This window comes from Osmerus mordax, chromosome 10 (assembly GCF_038355195.1).
Source record: "Osmerus mordax isolate fOsmMor3 chromosome 10, fOsmMor3.pri, whole genome shotgun sequence".
In the NCBI taxonomy this organism is placed as follows: Eukaryota; Metazoa; Chordata; class Actinopteri; order Osmeriformes; family Osmeridae; genus Osmerus; species Osmerus mordax.
In genome coordinates this window covers 16,830,388-16,853,989 of record NC_090059.1, presented here as the reverse complement: position 1 = coordinate 16,853,989, position 23,602 = coordinate 16,830,388, and the positions used below count along the sequence as shown (strand labels likewise).

The 23,602-nt window shown below is 47.3% G+C and overlaps 1 protein-coding gene across 1 annotated transcript; it reads left to right on the top strand.

Moving 5' to 3' along the window:
* The first annotated feature begins 1,972 nt into the window (after nt 1-1,972).
* Nucleotides 1,973-22,615, top strand: kat6b (K(lysine) acetyltransferase 6B). The gene is made up of 17 exons (XM_067244827.1): nt 1,973-2,034; nt 2,887-3,737; nt 7,292-7,400; nt 9,484-9,599; nt 9,904-9,985; nt 10,731-10,860; nt 11,126-12,087; nt 13,231-13,352; nt 13,591-13,703; nt 13,845-13,986; nt 14,128-14,289; nt 14,571-14,664; nt 16,607-16,838; nt 17,133-17,292; nt 17,762-18,055; nt 18,904-19,207; nt 19,352-22,615. The coding sequence occupies exons 2-17, from the start codon at nt 3,123-3,125 to the stop codon at nt 22,351-22,353; spliced, it is 6,639 nt and encodes a 2,212-aa protein (XP_067100928.1). The 5' UTR covers nt 1,973-2,034; nt 2,887-3,122; the 3' UTR covers nt 22,354-22,615.
* The last annotated feature ends 987 nt before the right edge of the window (nt 22,616-23,602 follow it).

The following is a 23,602-nucleotide window of genomic DNA, read 5'->3' as shown; positions in this document are numbered from 1 at the left end:
ATGGGTATTTATCTTCAATAGTGCTACTGTCTGCCCACTGTTAATTTCGTACTATGCATGGCATTTAAGTAGCAGCTAATTAAGATCGCTAGGGTCAAATATTATATTTATTATCAGGTTATTTCTGGTTGAAGGGCAATGTAACATGTATTAATTGCCATATGGAATTTTTTATTGGAAAAAGAATAGTCTAGCCAGTTTTGATTTGTTTTTTATAACGTCTCCAGAGAGCCCTTTTCTATTGGCTTATAGCCGGTAAAACGCTGCTTTAATAAATGTCTAAGACGTTATCATCTAGTGGAAATTAATACCAATTTTAGTCTGCGCATGTATTTGTTATTACAGAATAATCAGCGTCTGACTAGATACAGACATCTAGATACACTGCAAAAATGTTTTGTGTCATTCCCATAGACATCCCGTCAGGATATTTTAATGGGAAAAGTGGAATTGACAGTGCATTTTCTATGATCATTGTAGGAGCGCACAGGGGCGACTGTCCGCTCCACTACACTGAAGTATGGATGTCTACAGTGAAGAAGAAGGGGGAGGGTACCACTTTGTCACAGGCTGCTATGTAGATTAACCTTTCAATTAGTTGTTATCAGGTCCTCTCTTTCTCAGCGCAAGCTTTCAACGTTCGTTTAGGGATCAAATACAAGAAAACCGAATGGATATGCCGCTGTGTATATGTTGTTCGACGGTTCAATCATCTTGATAATGAAGAGGAGTATCCGGGGGAAAAACTTGAAGAGGTAACTACCAGCAAATATTTACGGTAGCCTATGCCTTTTTCCACACTGGTTACATGTTCATCCTTGCATGAAACTTGCGTAATTTGTTTGCCTCCTTGCCCAGCGGCAGCGCATCTAGTAAACGATGTAGGATAAATTGAAGGAGGTTGTAGATCACTGACTAATATAATATGAAAACGAGAATGAACCAACAGAGACACGGAGCAAGAAACTGTAGCGATACATTATTGAGGAACAGTGATAGGCTACTCTCCGGTTACTCGGCCGCTCCGATTACTCAGATTGTATATGGAAATTTCCCTCGTGTGTTTAATATTTCTCATCGGAAATGTTGGACATGTAATGCTGATAAAGAGGTCATGTCATGATCTACGGTAGAATGTTGATCACCTCGGCTGGCAGAAGTGCTATGTACATACATTGTCGCTTGGGAGGCTAAAGAGGCTACAGATATTGCCTTCCCTATTCTGTTGTTTTATCAAAGGGTAGACTAGGTACAATCTCTGAAAACTGTACATTTGATGATACTGAAACGTTGCAAGGAGTGGAAAATAAGAGAAAAACATGTATTTTGAGGGGAAAGTGGCGGATGTCTTGAACAGCTTTAGAACAGTAATGTAAAACCTTAACATCATAGGCTATAAAACATGCTGCATTCATATGGCAGTCGTCTTTGCAGATTAAATGCAAATAAATGATGGATTTAACAAACAACCAATTAAAGTCTAAAATGATCCAAATCACTTTCTAGTGTAACCAATTGTTTCAAGGAGGTGTCTCAGTAAAGGTGGGCTGGTGTTCAACACGAAATAAATTCATCAATTTAACCTTGAATTTCCCATTAAACTTTTTTGTTAGTATGAAGTATGTTTTTATTCAAGCGTATGAATGCAGATTCACTAAATTCAACTTTGATTAGTGCTCGGAGTCAATTGAATATCAATCCATCAAACGAGAAAGCACCTTAAGAGGCGGGTCAATTGAGTTAAGTGACAGATCATTCAGCCAACGCTGTTCCTCTTACACTGAGCTCATATATAAAGATTGACATGTGCTTTATCAAACCAGAAATCGGATCTTTTCTTAACAACCAATATTAAAGTTGCTAGGGAGGGCACATTAGTGTAGGTAAGGTTTAATGAGACTCCATTGGATTGTAATCAGCGTCATGTCGGATTCATGTAAACTACAACATTGTAACAAAATGGCGACTGTTTAGGTTACATCAGTAATGCAGGCAACAATGTTATTTTTCGCTTCTCAACTAACAGAAGTCAAGGTTGGTTACATGCTATAATATCGCTCATTCGTGTCTCATACGAGTTTCAACATTGGATTGCCGTCATAAATTTCCGGTAACCATCTATCTGACAGCTGTCAAAAAGTGTAACAATATTAATTGAAGGTATGCAGTTGACATTTTGGCTCGCGCTAACTGCTGAAATTAACAAATCTGATAGTTGCCCGTTACGTATCCCCGCTGTCAAAACTGATAAACTCACAACGAAACACCGTAGTAGCTCTTAAAGTCAACCAAATGATATGACAGAAAGATATAATTTAGAGAAACTCGCTCCAAGTCGTCTTATATTTTACAAAGAAAAATGAGATAGACATTATAGACTACAGTGACAAATCTAGGTGTAGTTGTCTTCCTGTTACAGTTCAGCCAGGTATTGGTTTGATTTTACTGTTAAATCTATCACAAATGAGGCGCTACCCCTTTTGGTCTGTGGATTATGTTATCAGACCATGGATTAAGCACTGACTTCTTTAGTGTGTCTGCATTCTCAATCCATCTGTAGCCTATCCTATAGGTTTATCATCCATCTGGCTTTAAGTGTTGACCACCTAGCTGTTGACAAGTTCTGAAGTGTCTTTCAACAGACTGCTGTTGTCTAGAATGCCTCAGTATGTCGTTTTAACTTAAGTAACTCATAATAAAACGCACTTCAAACACAATGAGGCCTATCTATCAAAGTGGGTATAATGTACATAAGAGGAGCATGGGCAATAATGATGAGAAATAATTTGCTCCCTTTTGACTTAAAATATTAACCATATTTAGCTTGAATGGTATTTTATTATAGTGTTATAAAGTCTCACACCAATGTCTGTGTTTTGCCTATAGGTTTCATTTGGATCCTGAAGGACTTGTTTTCCAAGTCATTTGGTGAAGTTCTTACCATTTGAGGAATTTATTTTTGTGAAGTTTCATGCGAATTACCTGGGATTTACAAGAGTGTCTTGATGCTGAGGTGGAACATAACTTTTTGACCTTCTCAAAGATGTGGATGTACCAAGGGTTTAGCCAAGAGCAAGGGGAATCTCTATGGATCACCTTTTCCTGAATCTAATTGTTTAACCATGGTAAAACTTGCAAACCCTCTCTATACGGAGTGGATTCTTGAAGCAATACAGAAGATCAAAAGGCAAAAGCAGAGGCCTTCAGAGGAGAGAATATGTCATGCCGTGTCAACATCACACGGCTTGGACAAGAGGACCGTTCTGGAGCAGTTGGAATTAAGTGTTCACGATGGTTCCATTCTCAAAGTTACAAACAAGGGTAGTGCGTCGTACAAAGACCCCGGAAACACTGGGAGAGCTGGATCGCTCCCACCTGCAAACCACTCAGTGCCATCAAAGGGATCTATATGGAATTCAAGTGATCTGCGCCATGTCGATTGGAATAAAATCCTCAAGAGGGCCATCGAGGGTCTGGACGATCCTCACGGCTCGTCGTTGAAGAACATCGAAAGATACCTTAAAAACCAGGATGATCTCACAGATGTTCTCGACAACCCCGCCTTTCAGCAGAGGTTACGCCTGGCGGCCAAACGGGCCGTAAACAACGGCAGGTTGCTGAAGGACGGTCCACGTTACCGGCTGAACCATGGAGGTGCAGAAGGAAGGGGATTCAGATGTCCTGCTGTTTCCCTGTCATCTCTGTCTGTGACGCTGCTTCCGCACGAGAGAGACCAGGTAGACCAACTTCAGACCTCCGCAACACCTTCGCCACCTCATGCTGTTTGCCATTTCCTCATCACCTGACTCGTCTCCTGTTGTCTGCACAGACAACAGACATACAGACGTGAAGGATGTATACTAGTCTTTGGCAAAGACATCTGAATCTTATCAGTGTTGCAGGTTTTTGACAGTGCACTACTTGTGTGTAGCTTTGGGCCTAATAAAATTGATCTTCGATGATTAGCCACGCATTTAAGAGCAGAGGAGCTAGCGACTGTGCTTGTGCGATAACAAGTTTGTAAAGCGCCCGCACAGCTGATCTAACTTGTCTACCTGAGGTGCATTAGAGGGGGTTAGGAGCTGAGACCATAAAGACACACTTTTAGCCCACATTGTTTCCGCTTGACATTGACAAATGAGACTGGGGCTTCTCAGTTTGCAGAGATTGCGTCTCCATCACTGGCACTCAGCAGAAGTACAGACACACTGCAGGTCACCACTTCTACATTGACAGCACTCTTGCACTTAATACCTTTTTCTCTTTGTCCTTGTTGCAAGGATTTTTTTTATTTGCAGCTCATGCGATGCTGTACACTCGCTGCAATGATACAGATAGGAATTAGACTCACACAGGCTAGATCAACCGCCCCCTGGTTGGTTTCATAATGAATATCAGGAAATGACACCACTGACACTGCAGCCTCAACCTGCTGTGTTTGTGGTCAGACAAAGTGAAACTGAGAACTGTTCGGAGACTGTGTCCTGTGAAGTTTGTGTGTAAGATGAGGCCCATAACTTCGAGTTAAGTTCAATTCAGTTCACTGCTTTTAGTCATCAGTGTCATCAGTCAGTTTAGTGTGCATTTTAAAAGATGAGGAGTTTCTGTCCTTGTTGTTCTATGCTTGAATGAAGCATGACATGCAGGTATGGGGAATGAGAAGTTCTTGGAAAAAGAGCAGTCTTAGGTCAAAGTTTATTAAATTCTAAAGTGAGTTTGGCAGGAACAAAGGCTAGGAATGAGACTTTTTTTTTTTTTTCTTTCACATGTGTTATGTAACCATCTCAGCTCTCTAGAACTGCAGCCTTCTAATGGTTCCCCACCCCCTTTACCAAACTCAAGCCTGGCTTTGAAGCAGTGTAATTTCCTGTAAGGTAGTTAATTTGGACCCCCCTGGTCAGTGCCATCTTGTTTTGTTTGTGGGTGAGTGAGTTGTTTCTGATTGTTACAGATTTCCTTCAGTGGAGGCAAATCATAGTTGGCAACACCCTAGAAAGAAATATTTGAATGACCCGTGAACTAAATGTAATCTTTTTTGCTACATAGGTTCATTTAGAAGTAAGCTTCTTGAAATGGATATCAACAGGGATTTGCTGAAGTGCAGTCTGCAAATCCTCCACTGGTGATGCGACGTGGTCAGTTTGGGTTCATCAGTGTAGGCAGACAACCTGTGTGATTCATATACCCCTAGGCTAGGCCTGCTAAAAGCTCATCAGGAAGTCCTGTTGATCATGACCTCATTGCCCTAAGTAAATACAGGCTAGGGTGTATTTTACTGGAGCAAAGTCTGTCTTTTACAAAGACTTCCCTTTGCATGCAGTCTGACCACTAGCTTATCATAACGTTGGTTCGTGTCGGCTATTTGTTGCAGCATCCCTGCAGGTGGATTTTGTCTAAGACCCAGATCTTTTAGGTCTAATCCAAATTAGATTTACTGCCTCTGGAGGATATAAAGTGAAATTGATACCGATAGTGATATGCTTATAGTAGAACAAGAACAAAAACACACCTAACTGAATGTTTGACAGAGAGGTCTGTGTTGTATAGACGACTGTTTTATAATATCTATGTCTTAGGCCTGTATATAAGACATAAGTAGGGATGAACTGTTTTGAAAAACCTGCTTCAAGTGTAGACTGCAGTGAATACCTTATGCTGTAGTACTAAGGAATACCTCAGAAGACCATTCATCTTCTCTTAAGTGGCTTTCAAGGCATTTATTGCTAGAACACTTATCCTGCAGGAAACCCTACAAGAAACGACAATCTACCCTTGTGAATGGGTGACGTTTACACACAGCCAACGAGCGCTAACCAGGGAGAAGAGATGCTAGCTACAGGGTTAGGACGGTCATCACTCTGGCCTGCAAAGTTGTTGTTTAGTGGGCCGAAGCTGCTTCAAGGCTGTGTGAACAGCAATCAGCTCTTGACGTGAGCACCGGCACTCTGGTATTGACCTGGCGGGTTGGGAAAATGGAGTAATCATTGATAAAGCTGTAAACTGCCCTCTCCCACCGCATTAATCAATTGATACAACAGCCAAGAACAATAACCAGATCCTAGGTGTTTCCCTTTTTACCTTTCACTGCTTTTATTTCGACAGCGTCAGGTTGTCACGTCTTCCAGGGCTTTCCCCTTGAAATCAGCCCCCCCCCCCACAGATCACTTCTGGGGATCACTGAGAGGTCATGACGGAGCAGTTCAGGGGCTCGAACGCACGTTTTAGGTCAGGATGCTGATGTGGCTTGAACTAAGAGAAACTAATTATTGGCATCCCCTGAGCACTCTTCAAAGCCCCAGTCAATTGATGAGGCGTTTGTGTGTAAACCCATGATGAGGCGAGTTATTTATGGACACACCCTATGAGTGTTATTTTCCGTTAAGAACCTCCTCTGAGAGAACATGGCAATTTGCTTGATGCAGCTCCAGAGGCCAATGTTGTGGCTTTATTATCGTTTCTAAGGTGGTTGATTAAAAGCTGTTCGGGCCTAGCTGAAAGCAAAGACATGTCTATAATATTAAACCATTTTGTTTAATGCTAAAGTATGGTCAGCAGTAGAATGTTCTAAAGATGCTACGTTTTATAAGCTGGATAGAAATACTTCTATACATAAATACTATACATCAAAGCCCCAGTGATGTCCCTATCTGTAGCATGTTGAGTGTAGTCTCCTTACTAGTACTGTGTGATCAATGGGAAATCCTCTTAAACCACAAGCTCATATTTTCCGACTACTTTTGAACTTCATTTTAAGCCCTAAAGTGATTGTTTGTTCAGAGACATTCAGCGCCTACAATGGATCTGAATCATTTCAGCGACAATGAGAACATGTTTTATTATTGAGGTAATTTGATTACATGCTGGTTAATCCTTTCAAACTGCAGTGTAAGCTTTTTGAATGGGATTAAGCCCTTAAACTGTAATCATCACATACCCTTTTAGATTTTTTGTTGGATAAAGGAGTATCTTCTGGGTACACTACAGTTCCACTATTGCCAGGAAGTGTTCATTATTTATCTTTTGGTGTTTATGAACAGATGTCAGGAATGGATTAGTTTTTGGAAAAAGTCACTTTTTACTTCTTAAATTCAGTTCCATGCTGGTTTGGGAATGTCTTCCATCACTTCTGTAAAAGCTTTGCCCGATGACATCCAAACTGAGGTTAACAAACAGGAAATGACCTACTGATTACTCGACCTGCGCACAGGCACATATGCAGAGCCCGGCAGTGTGGTTAGTGTCTGTCTCTCCCTGTGATCCTAAAACGCTTTCTATTTATGTTTCTCCCCAGCTACGAGCTGACCCAATCCCAATATGCAGTTTCTGTTTGGGGACAAAAGAGTCAAATCGGGACAAGAGGCCAGAGGAGCTGCTGTCCTGTGCCGACTGTGGAAGCAGTGGTAAGTTGCCTTGAGCTCCGGGTCACTTGACACAGGGCTGGGGGAAGTCCTCGTGGACCCAGCCCTCTCTAACAATGTGCAGAGCAAGGTTACAGGCTGTGTGGACACAGAAACAAGGTTCCGGTGTCCTGAAGGACTTAAAAAAAAAATGCTTCCCTCGAATTCGTAGTGTGTGTGCTTTCCCTTCAGCTCCTTCTCAAACGCGGTTGAGGAGATGATGCAAGGGCGTCTTTTCATGTCACAGAGCAACGTCTCGACAGCCGTGACGCACCCTATATCTCACGACGGTTTCTATAGTAAACAGATAACAAATCAAGCATTTCTGAGGCACGCAGTCCTTTAGACAAAAGTGATGTTTTGCGCAATTATTTCCTCTCAACGCTGTAGGTGTTCCATCATTTTCAATAGAATACAAATGTAAAAGTTGGGCCTTATGACTACCTGACATTGATATATGAACCCAATAGAAAGGTTAAGGTCACCCACAAGCCTCTTAAGACCATTTGAAGTTTAAAATAGTGTATACATTCATCTTCCTTCATGTTGTATGTAGTTGTGAAGTGGATCTGAGTTTCTACATAGAATACAAGGGTTTTCTTGAACTGAAGGCAACAGAGAATTTAGAACTATCTTCAATTATTTTTGGAAAATCGGACTTAGGAGTGTTGTGAGTTGCTTACGACAAGATGGTCAGATGGCTGAACGGTTAGGGAATCGGGCTATTAATCAGAAGGCCGCCTCTTTCTTCCTCATAGCATTTAAAGCTACAGACACAGAAACGGCTCGTTCTGAGGAAAGCTCGTTGTGGGATTGCTCGTAGTGGCTGTAATTCTGCACCGAGGCTGAATTTTGGGAAAGAGACTTCAGATACAGTATTAGAGGTCCAGTAAGGCCTATATAAAAGCATCCAAAAACAGCATGTCATGGGATCTTTAAGTCTTGTTATATTTCTGACCATTTCGGGACATGAGATGGTAGGTGTCAAATGAAATAGTAGGTGTCAAACTTGGGGAACTTGGGGTCTATTCAAATAATATCATCCACTCTGACCTTTTTAGAGAAGAAAGTCACTTTGGAGGTTCATCCAAGGACAGTCTGATCGTGTGGGTGATGGCGTGGATGAGGGCGTGGGTGATGGCGTGGGTGATTGTAGTGACACCCTGCAAAAGATGGCAGCAAACACTGCTGTGCCACAATCTTCTAGCATGTTTTTGCTCTTTGAGCGGAATTCGTCTCTTTATTTGGAATGATTTATTGGAAGGACATTGTTGAAATTGAGATCAAAATTGCTAACAAGCCATGATGGATTTTGGACAAGCAGAATTGACTTAAAGTGCCCATTAGAATGTGAAATTCCCTCAAGTCAGTCAAGTTCTTGTGAGAATGGATCCTCCTTTGCTTCCCTGCCAGCTAGACAGATGAGAAAGGATCAAAGATCAGCCATTTGCTAACTGCAGATTGGTGGCATTTTCCTTGACTGTTCTTTTGTTCCAGACAAAATTGCTAACCCTCCATAAAATTACCTCTCCTAAAGAGTCATTTGTGTTGAACAATTATTTTAAATGCCGTAAGGAATTGTTCTCCCGGTGACATTTTTATAGCTCAAATTTGACTAAGTAGCGTTGAGGTGGTTTTCATTAACCGCTCGTAGTGTACACAAATTGTGCTCTCACTGTAAAACAGCTGTTTTACAACCATGAGAGAGAGCCGGGTGGGACTGAGAGCAGGGAGAAGGCGAGCTTTCGCATGACTTTCACGGATCGGCTTCCATTAGACTGAGTGCTGCTACCGTTTCTGCCTCATTAAGATCAAATTATCTTTAATTAGCAGCTCAGATGTTTGATCATACTGTTTTTAGCCACAGCAATGTGTTGGAGACGGGGGTGGGTTCTGGGGCGTGGGTGAGGAGGACGTGGGGTGGGGGGGGTAGGGTGGGTGTGGGAGGGGAACTAGTTCTGGACACATGCACAACATTGTTGATGAGGCAGTATGTTAATATTCAACCTTCTTATGTGAACAGAATGGGAAGGTCATGTCTGTTGCTCAGTGAAACTGATACTGGATATTTAATTACTTCCTAAAGGGCACCCATCCTGTCTGAAGTTCTCCCTGGAATTGAGTGCTAACGTGAAGAGGTTGCGATGGCAATGTATAGAATGCAAAACCTGTAGCTCTTGTCGAATACAGGGGAAAAACGCCGTAAGTACTCTCTTTGTTTCACAACCGATTCGACGAGAACAAAATGTATATTGAGAATTTTAAAATGACATTCTCTGAAACCATTAGTGGCCTGATGTGTCCTCTGTCAATACATGAGGTAGGCAGGTCGCCCACTGCCCATTTTCTCCAGCAATGAGCTGTCTTCGTGCAGCTTTAGGGAAACCATTCCCTTTCTGTCAGATTTTGCGAGCTTTCCCAGTGAACAGTTGAACATGTCCTCCTTTAGCCTGACTTGACAGAAGGTGTTACGTCTGCCTCTCTCATGCCTCCTGTTCCTTTTCAGGATGAGATGCTGTTCTGCGATTCATGTGATCGGGGTTTTCACATGGAGTGCTGCGACCCGCCGCTTTCCAGAATGCCAAAAGGTTAGGCGCTTACTCTGGCTCTTGGGTTTCACTCTTTCTTCCTCTTTCTTCCCCTCTCTCTCTCTCTATCTCTCTCTCACTCACTCTCTCTTTCTCTCTCTCGCTCTCTTTCTGTCTTTCTTTCTCTCCTTTCTTTCTCTCTCTCTCTCTTTTTCTATCTCTCTTTTCTATCTCTGTCTCTCTCTCGCTTTCTTTCTGTCTCTCTTTCTTTTTCTCTCTCTCTTTTCTCACTCTCTTTTTTTCTCACTCTCTTTTTTTCTCACTCTCTTTTCTATCTCTCTCTCTGTCTCTCCTCTGTCAATACAAAGCATTTTCCTTTATGGCTAGGCCTTTTGGGGCTGTCACTCAACACTGTGAAGCAGCAATGCTTATTAGGAGCTTTGCATGCATATCAAATTATTCCCTGGGGAGATTTGGCTATCTCTGGATTACAGTACCGGGCCTACAGCTATGCTTGTAATGATGGTGCACGTTGTAGGACATTTGCCAGACAATTCACACAAGTCGCATAGCTCTGCTCAAAACGAGCTGACATGAAGTCTATTTCGGCGGACCGTGAATTGACCTAATGTTTTTCTTATGGATTTCTTTCCCTTTTGTGCTGAGTAATTGATTGTCTTTGTGAGTAGCTGTGGGTCGCTCTCTGGCTCGGCCCGCATTATGAGGAAATGTTTCCGATGAGCGCGTGTCCTCCGAATTGATGAAGCCACCTAACCGGTGCTCTGTGTGTCTGGACGCCGTCCAGGAACGTGGGCGTGTCAGGTCTGCAGGCTGAAGGAGAACGGGAAGAAGCTGTTGCAGAGAAAAGCCGATCAGATCAAACGTCGATATGCAAAGCCAACCGGGAGGCCCAGAAATAAGCTCAAACAAAGAATGTAAGTTTGTCGAGAGCTGTTTAAATATTAGTCTTTTCCTACCTTTTATCAAACGACAGTGATAAAAAAAAAAAATTGTACTGAACCCTTTATGACCCCTCCCCCTTGTTTCCTACACAAAGCATGGCAGGTATCCATTAGCTTAGCTACATCCAGTATCTCATATTATTATATTAATAATGCGGTTGTTTTCCAGTGCCTAACTTGTGCAGTGTGAAATGATTACGGCTGGCGGTAACTGACCTGTGTCCTCTCCCCTCCCCAGGTCTGTAAGCAGTGGTGACGACTCCATGGTAACACTGGGAGGAAGGGGGTCACCTGGTAGGGGTCAAAAGAATTCCGTCTGTTCCACACCTTCATCTGGTCATGCTGCATCTGTGAAGGACGCCAGAGACAGATTGGCTGTTGCAGACCCCAGTTGGGCGGGTGACGCCACCCAATTCACCACCTCCACTCCCACCCCCACCCCTCCCCCTCCCCTCACGCCCACCTTCACCCCAGCCACACTCACCGTTAACAAGAAAACCAAAGGGCTTATCGATGGGCTTTCCAAATTCTTTACCCCTTCCCCTGTGGGCCGCAGGTCGCGAGGAGTAGCCTTACACCCTTCGAAACAGCCTCGCTCTAGGGAGAAGGCCCCACCCCAAATACCCAGACCATCCCAGTCGGTTGCCTTGGCTACAGACACCACTCAAAAGCTAGCCCCGCCCCCTTGTGCGCTCCCGCCTCCTCCCACGTTGCCTGGACAAAGCCCCCGCTCCCAGGTGTCCACCACCTCCGCTAACTCTCCTCTGAGCTCTTCCAGCCTGTCGAGTATCCCCTCCCTGGGTAGCATCTCCAGTAACAACCAACTTAAGGGACTGTTTGACGGACTCTCGCATATCTTTACCACTCAGGGACAATCACGGAAAAAGGGACTGCCTTGCTACGCCCCGCCTAAGCGCATGCACCGTAAGCAGGACTCGACCTGCGCGTCCAAACCGTGTCCTCAGCGCCTTGGGAAGAGAGAGCTAAAGAGTAGGCCACGGTGCAAGTCCTCGTCAGCAGGGCCAGGCCGGCCGCGGGGACGGCCCTTTAAGGTGGTCAGTCAGTTCAGGCGTAACCCTTTTTATAAAAAGCACAGGACGCTAGGCAGGCTAAGGTATAAAGTGACCCCTCAGAAGGGCGCCCCCTCGCCAGGAAAGGGAGACTTGACAGACGGAAGAATTAAGCCAGAGCACAACCATGGTAAGAAAAGGCTCCCAGCTCCGACCAGAACGTGCGTCTCCAAAGGTTTAACCTTTTTGTTTTTTAAGCCAAGGCTTGGCACTGCCAGTTGTTTCCTTCCATACTTGAGCTAATGTTTCTTTTTTTTTTTCTTTTTTTTTTTTAAACAAGAGAAGCACATTTTGGCACTCGGCTTTTAACAGTTTTTTCTACTAATATTCTACCACCTATTTTGATTCATTTGAGATTTTATTTTAACCCGATTCCGTTGCGTTTGCCTTGGCTGCGTAATCCAAGCGGTTCCCATCTCTGGCCGCCGGCTTGTCATAGTGCATGGCCCACTAACTCCCTCATGCTGCTCCTTGCTGTGTTCTTAACCCCTCCACAGTAATGCGCCCATTGTGATCGCTGGCTAGTAGTGACTGTAGTCGCATCAGTACTCGTCCTCCCATTCCATCCTCTCTCAAGCATTGTCCCCATTCTACTGTACCTCCAGTGGACACACACACACACACACCACACAATGTTTCCCTCATACAAGCTTAATCAAAGTTTACCTTATTATTCCAGTTACATTTACAGTTTTACCTTGCAATTAACTGGGTTAAGAACTTAGATGAAAGACTATTGATTTCAAAAGGCTGTAAAAAAAATACACACTGTCAGTCAAACAGGCTGTGAGAAGGTAACAATTCGGTATAACGCATTTCCATGCCATGTTTTTTGATGTACAATCATTTCCACCTGTGTCTCTATGGTAACTAGTGTCTAGATGTGTGAGTGTGGTGTCCCGCCGCTTGCCTTCCAACATCATTGCTTTTCATCGTCTACTTGAGCTGTTCCCGCGTTCGCTTTTTAATTCATGAGAAACTGTCTTGGTGGATGACTAAGCACATGAAAGTGGTTATGCAATTAGAGTGATTTAGTTTCACTCCATTACATTAGGGATTTTCATGAAAACATGCAGAGATGATACATACATTATGGTACTCCTCAGAGGCATGGCCTGAAACAGACAGAAAAGCAGAGTAACAATAGACTCTGTACGGCGTAAGCGCCGCAGTGAAACCGAATGAGTTTGAGTGAATTCTCCAGCCTGGGTTGCTTGGCACAGTGGTGCTGTAATCCTCTGAACGGCGTTCCTCTGATGTGTGCATGTGACAGGCAGTGAAGGGGAGCTGCGCGTCAAGCAGGAGACGCACGCTGGCGTGGTGGCTGTGGCCAGGGACCACGTCACACAAGAGGACGTGGAGATGTTTCAACGCGTCCAGGAGCTCTCCTGCCAGGTGAGGACACGACACAGCCCTCCTGTTTCACCCTTTGACATTCCTCAACTCTCACCTGATGCACATTTACAGACATGCATATCGTATATGCATGTGAAACACAACCTTGGATACAAATTGTTTTTATTTTAATCAAGTGAAACAAGTTGTGTTGGACGAATGGTCGTTGAAAATCAGAACTTCACTCTTTTTGTGACTTTTTGATGTTACTTTTGTTCCCCCTCTGTGGCATGATCAGAGAACCGGATCGTTGATGAACCCTGACTCTGGAAGATATCCTGCCGTCATTGAATTTGGGACCTATGAGATCCAGACCTGGTATTCTTCGCCTTACCCACCAGAATACTCAAGGTAAAACTCCTCGCTCTTTTTGTCATTCATTCATTCATTCATTTTTTTATTTTTTTTACGACTCTTAACTGTTTACAACAGAGTGGTGAGTGAAGCGCTGAAATTCAATATTTGCTACCCCTTGTCTCGTGTCCGTGACAGATTGCAAAAGCTTTATCTGTGCGAGTTCTGCCTCAAGTACATGAGGAGCAGAAACATCCTCCAGAGACACGGCAGAAAGTGTGGCTGGTTTCACCCACCAGCCAATGAGATCTACCGAAAGGATGACCTCTCCGTGTTCGAGGTCAGCAGCTCTTTACAGCAATAAAACAATAACTGTATGAGGTTCAGCTGAACGAGGATGTGGGGAAGGAAGGGAATATAAAGGGTTGGACAGTCCAACGTTTTGAACAATGTCCTCTTGCTCTTTTTGTTCCGTGTTTAGGTTGATGGAAATATCAGCAAACTGTTCTGCCAAAACCTCTGCCTGTTGGCTAAGCTTTTTCTGGATCACAAGACCCTCTATTATGATGTGGAGCCTTTCCTGTTCTACATCCTCACAAAGAACGATGAGAAAGGCTGTCATCTTGTGGGTTATTTCTCCAAGGTACGCGTCCAAGAATGATCGCTTGGAAAAACAACAGTGGTCAATTTCTGAGATGTTGATTCGGTATTTTAATAGACTGTGCAGTGACACTGCCTGTCCTATATTTGTCTTCAAAATGTGTTCACCAGGGACTGATATTTTAATAAATGCTTAGCACAATCCTAGCTGTGTGTGTGTGTAAGTGCATGTGTGTGTTTTCTAGACAAGGACAGTGGCAGGTGCAATAAATTGCCAGCTTCAGCAGAGCTTTGACATACTTGATCTGTTTCTCCTTCCCTCAGGAGAAGCTCTGCCAGCAGAAGTACAATGTCTCCTGCATAATGATCATGCCTCAGTACCAAAGGCAAGGATTTGGAAGGTTTCTTATTGATTTCAGTAAGTTCTTTAATGCGTTTAAGAATGTAAGACTGAATGCCTACTTGATCTTTTACAATTGAATACAAATCTCAGTTTAAAGGGGCTGATTTTTAGTGTTGTTGTTGGGCATACATTTGATTTAGTTAAGTCACTGAAATGGGTGAATCAAGGCTATGTAAATACTTAAGTAATCACATTTTATCAGGACTGAAGGGGCATTAGGTTCTTTCTGCATACGTTAATATTTGATAACCATAAGTATCAGCCTTGCTGGTGCCCCTCGGGGTCTTTCTCATTGAAATGACTCCCCTTCTGAATTCTGATGAGGTATTTGGGTCGAACCGGTTTAAATGTTTAAAGTCCTGCAAAATGCAACACATTTAATATTTAAGGCCTTGTGGTCTACTTATGATAACAACTGCTGCATTGAGTGGGTTTCTGTGTTTGGGTAGTGGATTTGGGCCAGTTTTGTCCTTGCCCTTTTATTAGTTCAAGGGTTTTCTCTCTGGAAAGGTTGTGTGTGTGTGTGTGTGTGTGTGTGTGTGTGTGTGTGTGTGTGTGTGTGTGTGTGTGTGTGTGTGTGTGTGTGTGTGTGTGTGTGTGTGTGTGTGTGTGTGTGTGTGTGTGTGTGTGTGTGTGTGTGTGTGTGTGTGTGTGTGTGTGTGTGTGTGTGTGTGTGTGTGTGTGTGTGTGTGTGTGTGTGTGTGTGTGTGTGTGTGTGTGTGTGTGTGTGTGTGTGTGTGTGTGTGTGTGTGTGTGTGTGTGTGTGTGTGTGTGTGTGTGTGTGTGTGTGTGTGTGTGTAAACGCGAGAGAAAGGATGGAGGAGCGAGTGAGAAGAAGAGGGAGCTGTAATGGAGCATTTGATTTCCTGTTCACTTTGGGAGCCATTGAGACGTAGACGTGAGAGGATCTGCGATATTGAGAGTGTGCTGATAACAAAGACGGGGATTAAGGGAGATTGAACACAGCTGAGATCTGAGCGCTTTGAGGACTTTATTGGAAAATGTGTCTTTGGAAGTTGTTTAGATTTAGATTCTCTGTTTTTATTGGATGGCGTTAGAAGAACACTTTGTCTCAGGTAGCAAGGGAGGGAAGAGCATTAGCTCTTTAGCACCTGTTTGAAAAATGTAGCTTTCCTAATCATTACTCAAGGGATTTAGAGATGCTCTTTTTTAGTTTACTTATGGTAATACATGTGTGAACAAAATTACTTTCTATAGTCAGCATTTTAATATTTGCCATTGTCTCTGTATGGGCCTGTTATTATTGGCCACTAGCCTTAGCTTTGGTAATGAATATAGTCCTAATCACTGGAATATTATTTATTCAGTGTTTGGTGATTAGATTGGCTTGTTTGCTTCCTGGTAGTGGGTGCACATTAAAAGGCATTAATTAATTTCATGCTGCTTATAATGGATGACCCTTGACAGGACTGCTATAAAACTAATTACACACAGATACCTTTTAGTATTCCTGTTTTTTTCTGTTCATTATCTCTGCTAAGTACAGCCTCTTGTGAGCAATGACATCCAGCTGCTTCTCTACATTTGTTCGGCAGTTTTGTCGCCCCCCCCCCCCACACACACACACACACACACACACCACATCTGCACATCCCCCTGTCAGACCTTCTTTGTTGCCCTTGCCAGCGTGTATCATAGCATCTGACGTAGGGTGGAGGAGAGGAAAACTGATTGCCTCACCTCCCGTTCCAGTCTTTGAAGGTGAAAATGGAGCTCCTCCAGCCTGGGTCTCATGTCACATCCGACATGAATATGCAATTTTCAGGAAGGCCGTGTGTGTGTCTGTGAGTGTGTGTGTGTGTGTGTGTGTGTGGGGGGGGGGGGGGGGGGGGTGAGGGAAGAAGGGAGGGGATTGAAATGAAATCTAAACCAACCCGGCTAGCATGTAGCACCAAACACATTTTGTTTTTATTTGAATGTCTTTCTTTTTTTTTAGGTTACCTTCTCACCAGGCAAGAAGGCCAGGCTGGCTCCCCTGAGAAGCCCCTGTCAGATCTGGGTCGCTTATCCTACCTGGCATATTGGAAAAGTGTCATACTGGAGTACCTTTATAAGCACCAAGATAAACACATCAGCGTTAAAGGAATAAGCAGGGCCACTGGGATGTGTCCACATGACATCGCCTCAACTCTCCAGCAACTCAGCATGATTGACAGACAGGATGGCAGGTCAGTTCCCCCGCCCGCGCCCCGCCCGCCGCCTGCATACGCTGCCGTCTCTGACTTATCCAGGCCAGTGGGTATTTTTAACGTGGCATCCATTAATGCCGCTGAATATTGACAGAAGTAAGTCAGGTTAAGTGCCCCAAGGACACAGAGCACCTGGTGTTCTGAGGAAAGGCTGCTCTTCTTTAGTTCGAACCACACACACACACACACAGACACAAACACACACACAGACACTCATGCTAGCAGTGCGGCAATTTGTAAATATGTGTGTTGTGTCGGGGTGGTCCTTGGCAGGCTGGTGGTGATCCGGAGAGAGCGTCTGATCCAGAGACACGTGGAGAAGCTGAGCACCAGGCCTCGTGTGAACCAGGTGGACCCCCGCGGCCTCCACTGGACCCCCGCCATGGCGCTCAACACGGGCCTGTCCGAGGAGGAGAGGGAGGCCGAGATGGATGTAAGTCTCACACACACAACACACACGCACACCACCGCCCAGGCCATGCTTCTCTGTCCTGGTGCAGACAGGCTTGCAGAGTCATTGTTTGATCAGCCAGCAGGTTCAAAGCGGGGCCATTAATGGGAAAAGCATGTTCGCCGTCAGTAGGCATTTAATGTTGTGCAAAATTGTCCCGAATCAGCTCACCACTACATAATTAACGGCACTAAATATTCCATGAAATGCAATCTCTCCACGGTTGCTTAATGGAAACATGTCCCAGTCTCCTAACCAACATCCAATCGAGGGGCGCCATCCTTGTTATCGACAGGAACCTGCAGTGATTCATTTGTCATGATGTCAATTCCAACCATCCCACCCCCCCCCCCCCCCCACACACACACACACACACAGACCTCCTCCCCCCCTCCTGTTTCCCGTCAGTGTCCTGGTTTCCCCTGCTCTGACGTGTCTCTCTTGGTTCCAGGCGGAGCGTCTGAAGGAGCAGGCCAGCAGCTGGGAGGAGGAGGAGGAGGAGGAGGAGGTGTACGCCATGACTCAGCGCTGCCGCCGCCCCGCCACCGCCAAGCTCCGCTGCAAGAACCCCTACCGCTCCTACGAGCGCCCCCCCGCCCCCGGGGACAGGGACCTCTCGGACTCGGAGGAGTGCAGCGAGGAGGACGAAGACGAGGATAATGATGAGGACGAGGAGGAGGAGTTTTCTGACGGCTCGCCTCCGATCCTGACAAAAGCCCACGCTATGCTCGGAGTCAAGAGAAAGGTGATTGTTTTGTTGGGTGAGGTGACTCACTGCCCCTCCTCCCCAGGGACGGCTGGTTAGTCACGGTCTTAGTCATGTGGTGTCGGTGCTATGATGGATTGCGGGACTGAATTGAATTCCCATCCCGATGTGCCAGATTTCTACTTGTCATGCCATGTACAATGTGTTACTGAGGTAATGTTCATCGCTTCACTGAAAGGTCTGCTGGATTTTTCTGCTTCTCCATTTCATCACCAGCCTCCTTGTGGCCCCACTGCAATAGATAATAGATGTTGTTTTCACTGGTGATGTCAAGTAGTGCAGCCTAGACCTTGTAGCATTGTCAGTGGTCATGGATTATTTAACACCCTCCTCTTCAGCTCATCTGTTTACTCTTTATGTCAGTGCCCCCTTGTGTCAGACTTGATATTGCAACGGCCTGGTCTAAAGGTCCCTGAAACACAGAGGGATTTCAGGAAAAACAAAAAAATAGCAAGAATTGTTGCTCTTCTTTGGTTAAATTAGCTACAGTATTTGTTTTCACATTCTTTGTTCGATACCGACAAGGAGAGCATTTCATGCTTGTCATGTGAAGTTAGTGGGAAACTGCCTGACTGTGTAGAGAATATAGCCTGTGAATGTGTCTTCCTCTGCCTGTGTCATTTGTGGTTTCCACAAGCAGACTGCCCTCTGTGGGAAGGAATGGTCTGGAACATTGAGGCTCTCACTGTCTGGTTTGACCAAAATCACGAGATCTAAACAGCACTGTCTCCACGATTGCGTCAACCGTACCAGCTGGAGAAGGAAAGAGTGGGATGTTTTAGTGAGTGACACGTCAAGCCCCCTGTGTGTATGTGTGTGTGTTTCAGAGAGCCTTCCTGGCCTTGCGGAGGCGGGGCCGCAAGCGGAAGAGGATCAACAGCAGCGTCACCACGGAGACCATCTCGGAGACGACGGAGGTGCTGAACGAGCCCTTCGACAACTCTGAGGACGAGAGGCCCATGCCCTTGCTGGAGCGCACCTGCAGGCTGGGCGAGGACCAGGGCGAGGCCCTGGACGAGGCCCAGGACGAGGCCCAGGACGAGGCCCTGAGGAAGCCGCTGAAGCGTAGGAGAGGTCGGCCCAGGCTGCAGAAAAACATAGACAAGGCCAACAGGGAGCGCTGGAACCACGGTACGGAACGGGATGAGATTAGCAGTTTTTTTTTTAACAACTCTCAAACCTCACGAAGGTCCACCACGCACACAAGAGATTCTGTTGTGTGGTCGACGTTACGGCTCGAGGCGGGATTCTAACGATCGTTTCTTTTTGTTTCAGGAGACGACGCCATGGCGAAGAAGCCTGACAGACCTCGACCCATGAAGCGGAAGAAGGGCTGGCCCAAAGGGGTGAAGCGAGGTCCTCCCAAGTGGCGTCTGAAGAACGAGAGGAAGATGGGCTTCAAGCTCAACCTGTACACTCCGCCTGAGACGCCGCTGGAGGCAGACCAGCACCACATTCAGGCCACCGAGGAGCCCAAGGAGGAACCCAACCTGGACCACAACCTGAACCTGAACCCGGAGCGGCAGAGAGTAGAGCATCAGAGGGTTGTCAAAGAGCTGAACAGTGATCTCCGCAGAGACGTGTCCAGCCAGGACATGGAGCTGGAGAAGATGATTCCCTCAGAGGCTGAGAGCCTGGAGGACCAGGCCTCTCCCAAGCTCAGCTCTCCAGAGGGCTCTCCTACGGCCTCTCCAGCGCGTTCTCCTGCATGTTCTCCTGCCTGTTCTCCGGCGTGTTCTCCTGTGGGTTCCCCGGCTGGCTCGCCCTCAGAGGAGGACGTCCAGGAGGCTGTGGAACCCCTGGAGGTCGACCGTCAGGCCAGCGATCGCTACATCTCCTCCTCCCCCGGACCGCCTGAACGCAGCACGGAGGGGCCGGTGGAGGAGGAGGAGGAGGACGAGGAGGAGGAGGAGGCGAGGCGTGTGGAAGACCAGGACGCGGACGATGAAGACGACAGTCACATTGACACTGCCGACTCGGAGAACACCAAGCCGGAGCCGGAACCTTCCAGAGAGCTCCAGGAATATGCCTCGCCTCTTCCAGCTCCGAAAGACATCGACGACCCCGAACCAGGTCAGGAGGAGAGTGTAGCGTCCTGTAGCGTGGAGGTACCTTCCAACCCCAGAGAAGACCACCACAAGACAACAGCAGAGGCAGTAACCACACTTGAAGCAACAGCAGCAACAACAACAACAACAACAATAACAGCAGCAGCAGCAGTAGCAACAGCAGTGTCCGTGTCACCAGTAGACTCAGAGGAGGAGTGCGCCCCCAGTCCTGCCCAGATCCCTCCCCAGTCCCCGGTCAGGCCGCCCAGCCCGCCGCCCCTCCCGAGAGAACAGACTCCGCTCTGCCCCGAGATCGACACCGAGACGGTCCGGGCCGTCCAGTCTCTGACCCGGGAGACGGAGCCCCCCGACAGCGGCGTGTTCCAGGACTGCGTGGAGACCCAGGAGGCCTGCAGGAACCTCCAGACCTACGGCCACGGGGCCGCCCACAGCCCCCAGCTGGCCCCCGCCGACGACTGCCCCCAGTCGGACCACAGCAGCCCCCTCTCCTCCGCCCACTCCCACCCCAGCCAGTCGGTCCGCTCTGTCAGCAGCCCGGCCGTGTCCCTCCTGGAGAGCGGAGCCTACACCCAGATCAGCCCTGAGCACGGCGCCGGCATCTCAGTGGCCTCGCTCCACAACATGGAGACCAGCCCCATGATGGACGTGCCGTCCGTGTCCGACCACTCGCAGCAGGTGGTGGACAGCGGCTTCAGCGACCTGGGCAGCATCGAGAGCACCACGGAGAACTACGACAACCCCAGCAGCTACGACTCCACCCTGGGCGGCAGCATCTGCGGGGCGGGCCCCTCCCAGAACAGCTGCTCCTACGGCAGCCTCCCGCCCAGCGGCCTGGCCCAGAGCAGCTGTGCCGTCAGCCAGCAAATGGCCGCCGTCAACCCGGGCGGCTGCGGCATGATCCAGCAGAACAGCCTGAGCTCTCCGCAGCACTGCAACGTCAAGTCGCCCCAGGGCTGCGTGGTGGTGGAGAGGCCGCCTAGCAACAGCCAACACGCCCAGCACGCCCAGCACGCCCAACACGCCCAGCACGCCCAACACGCCCAACACGCCCAGCACGCCCAACACGCCCAACACGCCCAACACGCCCAGCAACTCACCCAGCTGAACACCCACGGCAGGCTCCTCTCTCACAATCAGCACAGCCAACACAATCAGCTGAACCAGCACGGCCAGCTCCACCTGCACAGCCAGCACAGCCACCATCACAATCACCACCTCCAGCACAATCAGCACGCCCAGCACTCCCAGCACAGTCAACACACGCTCCACAGCCAACACAGCCACGCCCAGCACAGCCAGCAGCAGGGCATGGCTCAGTGCGGCATGCCCACCAACTTCGCTGCCCCCATGCAGCTGGCTGACATCCCCGAGTCGGGCAACGCCAACCTGGCCATCTACGAGAGGATGAACCAGGGGGAGTACGCCGGCGGGCACTACTCCCAGCCCTCGGCTACCTTCAGCCTGGCCAAACTGCAGCAGCTGACCAACACCCTGATGGACCACCCTCACTCGCTGCCTTTCAACCACTCGTCCTCGCACCCCATCACATCCTATGCAAACAGTGCCTCCCTGTCGTCCCAGCATTCGGGCCTGGTGTCCCTCTCCCAGGCCCCCCACGGTCACGGGGTCTCCGCCTCCCAGGTGCAGGCCACCATGACCCCTCCCCCCAGCCTCGGCTCCTCCTCCTCAATGATGCTGCAGCGCAACATGAACATCCCTCCCCCCTCCCAGAGGATCCAGACCCAGATGGCTCCCAAGAGCCACCTGTCCATGCGCTCCAAGTCTGCCCCGCTGTCCCACCAGCAGCAGCAGCAGCTGTACGGCCGGCCGCCCCCCCAGTCCGTCTCCATGCAGGCCCCCTCCAGGACCCTGGCATCCATGCCGCGCATGAACATGGGCGTGAACATCATGCCTGCTCCGGCCTACAACGTCAACTCCATGAACATGCCCACGCTCAACGCCATGAACGGATACCGCATGAGCCAGCCCATGATGAACAGCAGCTACCATGGCAACCACGCCGCCTACATGAACCAGTCTCCCCAGTACTCTATGCAGATGGGGATGATGGGAACACAGCCATATCCCCAGCAGCCCATGCAGGCTCCGCCACATGGCAACATGATGTACACTCCAGCTGGTCACCATGGCTACATGAACACTGGCATGGCCAAACAGTCCCTCAAAGGGCCTTTCATCAGACGGTAACTCCCAATCGAACTGGACGGTTCTCACGTGCATTTACTAGTCCCAGATGCACAGATTTGGCCTTTTTTTTTTTTTTTTTTTTTTTGTCATTTGTTGATAATTACGTAAAACCAGCACTTGGAAAGAATGCAAAAAGCTTAATCAATAAGTCGACTTTTTAAGCTATGTAAAAGTATTTTTGTTCCTACAGATGGGAAGCCTTACATCATAAATATGAAATTCTATTTAATTAGTGTTGGTGTCCCTCATGTCTCCTAGGAGCCGGTGGGTTTCCTGCTTTGGGAGCGGGGGGGAGGGGGGGGAGGGGAGGGGGGGCAGGGGTGCAGGGGAGGGTGCAGGGGAGAGGGGAAGGGAGCAGGGGGGATGGGAGTGGGGGGGGAGCAGAGGAGGGGGCAGGGGAGAGGGGAAGGGAGCAGGGGGGATGGGAGTGGGGGGGGGCAGAGGAGGGGGCAGGGGGGATGGGAGTGGGGGGAGAGGAGAGGAGCAGGGAAGGGGGGGAGCAGGGGAGGGGGGGGGCAGGGGAGGGGGAGGGGGGAGAGGAGAGGAGCAGGGAAGGGGGGAGGAGCAGGGGAGGGGGGCAGCAGGGGGGGAGGGGAGGAAATCCACCGGCGTGATTGCAGTTGTGTAGCAGCTCAAATGAAGCCATTTACTGTGCCTGCTACAAACAGAGTTAGTGGAGATTTGAATCTGTTCAGTGTACCTGTCTAACAGTGCTGACAATTAGTTTGTACTATACTCATGCCTTTGTATATTTAAATTATTGTACTTATTTTGTAAAGTGACAATTAGCATGCTTCAGTCTCTGTTAGTGACAGTGCATTGAGTAGTACTGTACAAGTGTTGTGCTTAATAGCAAGCCATTTTAAAGATATCTGGTCTTCACTAGGTTTCCCCTCACAGGGAGAATAATAAAACTATATTTTGTTAATTCTAATAATGTAAAAAATTGTAAACTTAGTCCTGTTTCCAGTACTGTTTGAGAGGTTTTATTGCTCTGTATGTATAATTCTGAAGTCTTTTGTAACAGATTTCCTTGAGGCAGCTTTCAGACTGATTTCTGTCAAAGTAACAAAGCATATCTGTGTTTGTACCCTGACAATTCTAAAACATTTCAAAACGTACCGATGTCCAGAAATGTGGCAGAATAAAACATTTACAAAATTACTAAATGATATGGTGAGTAACAATAAAGAAATATAAATTTAGTCCAAAGTCAATATTTTACATAATGCCTTTAAAGTTACATTTT

Bases quoted from the DNA above. Each gene is read 5' to 3' on its own strand.
- kat6b (XM_067244827.1), top strand. From the start codon at position 3,123: ATGGTAAAACTTGCAAACCCTCTCTATACGGAGTGGATTCTTGAAGCA. The intron at 9,986-10,730 runs GTTAGGCGCTTA...GACGCCGTCCAG, and splicing joins GCTTTCCAGAATGCCAAAAG to GAACGTGGGCGTGTCAGGTC. The intron at 16,839-17,132 runs GTCAGTTCCCCC...GGTCCTTGGCAG, and splicing joins ATTGACAGACAGGATGGCAG to GCTGGTGGTGATCCGGAGAG.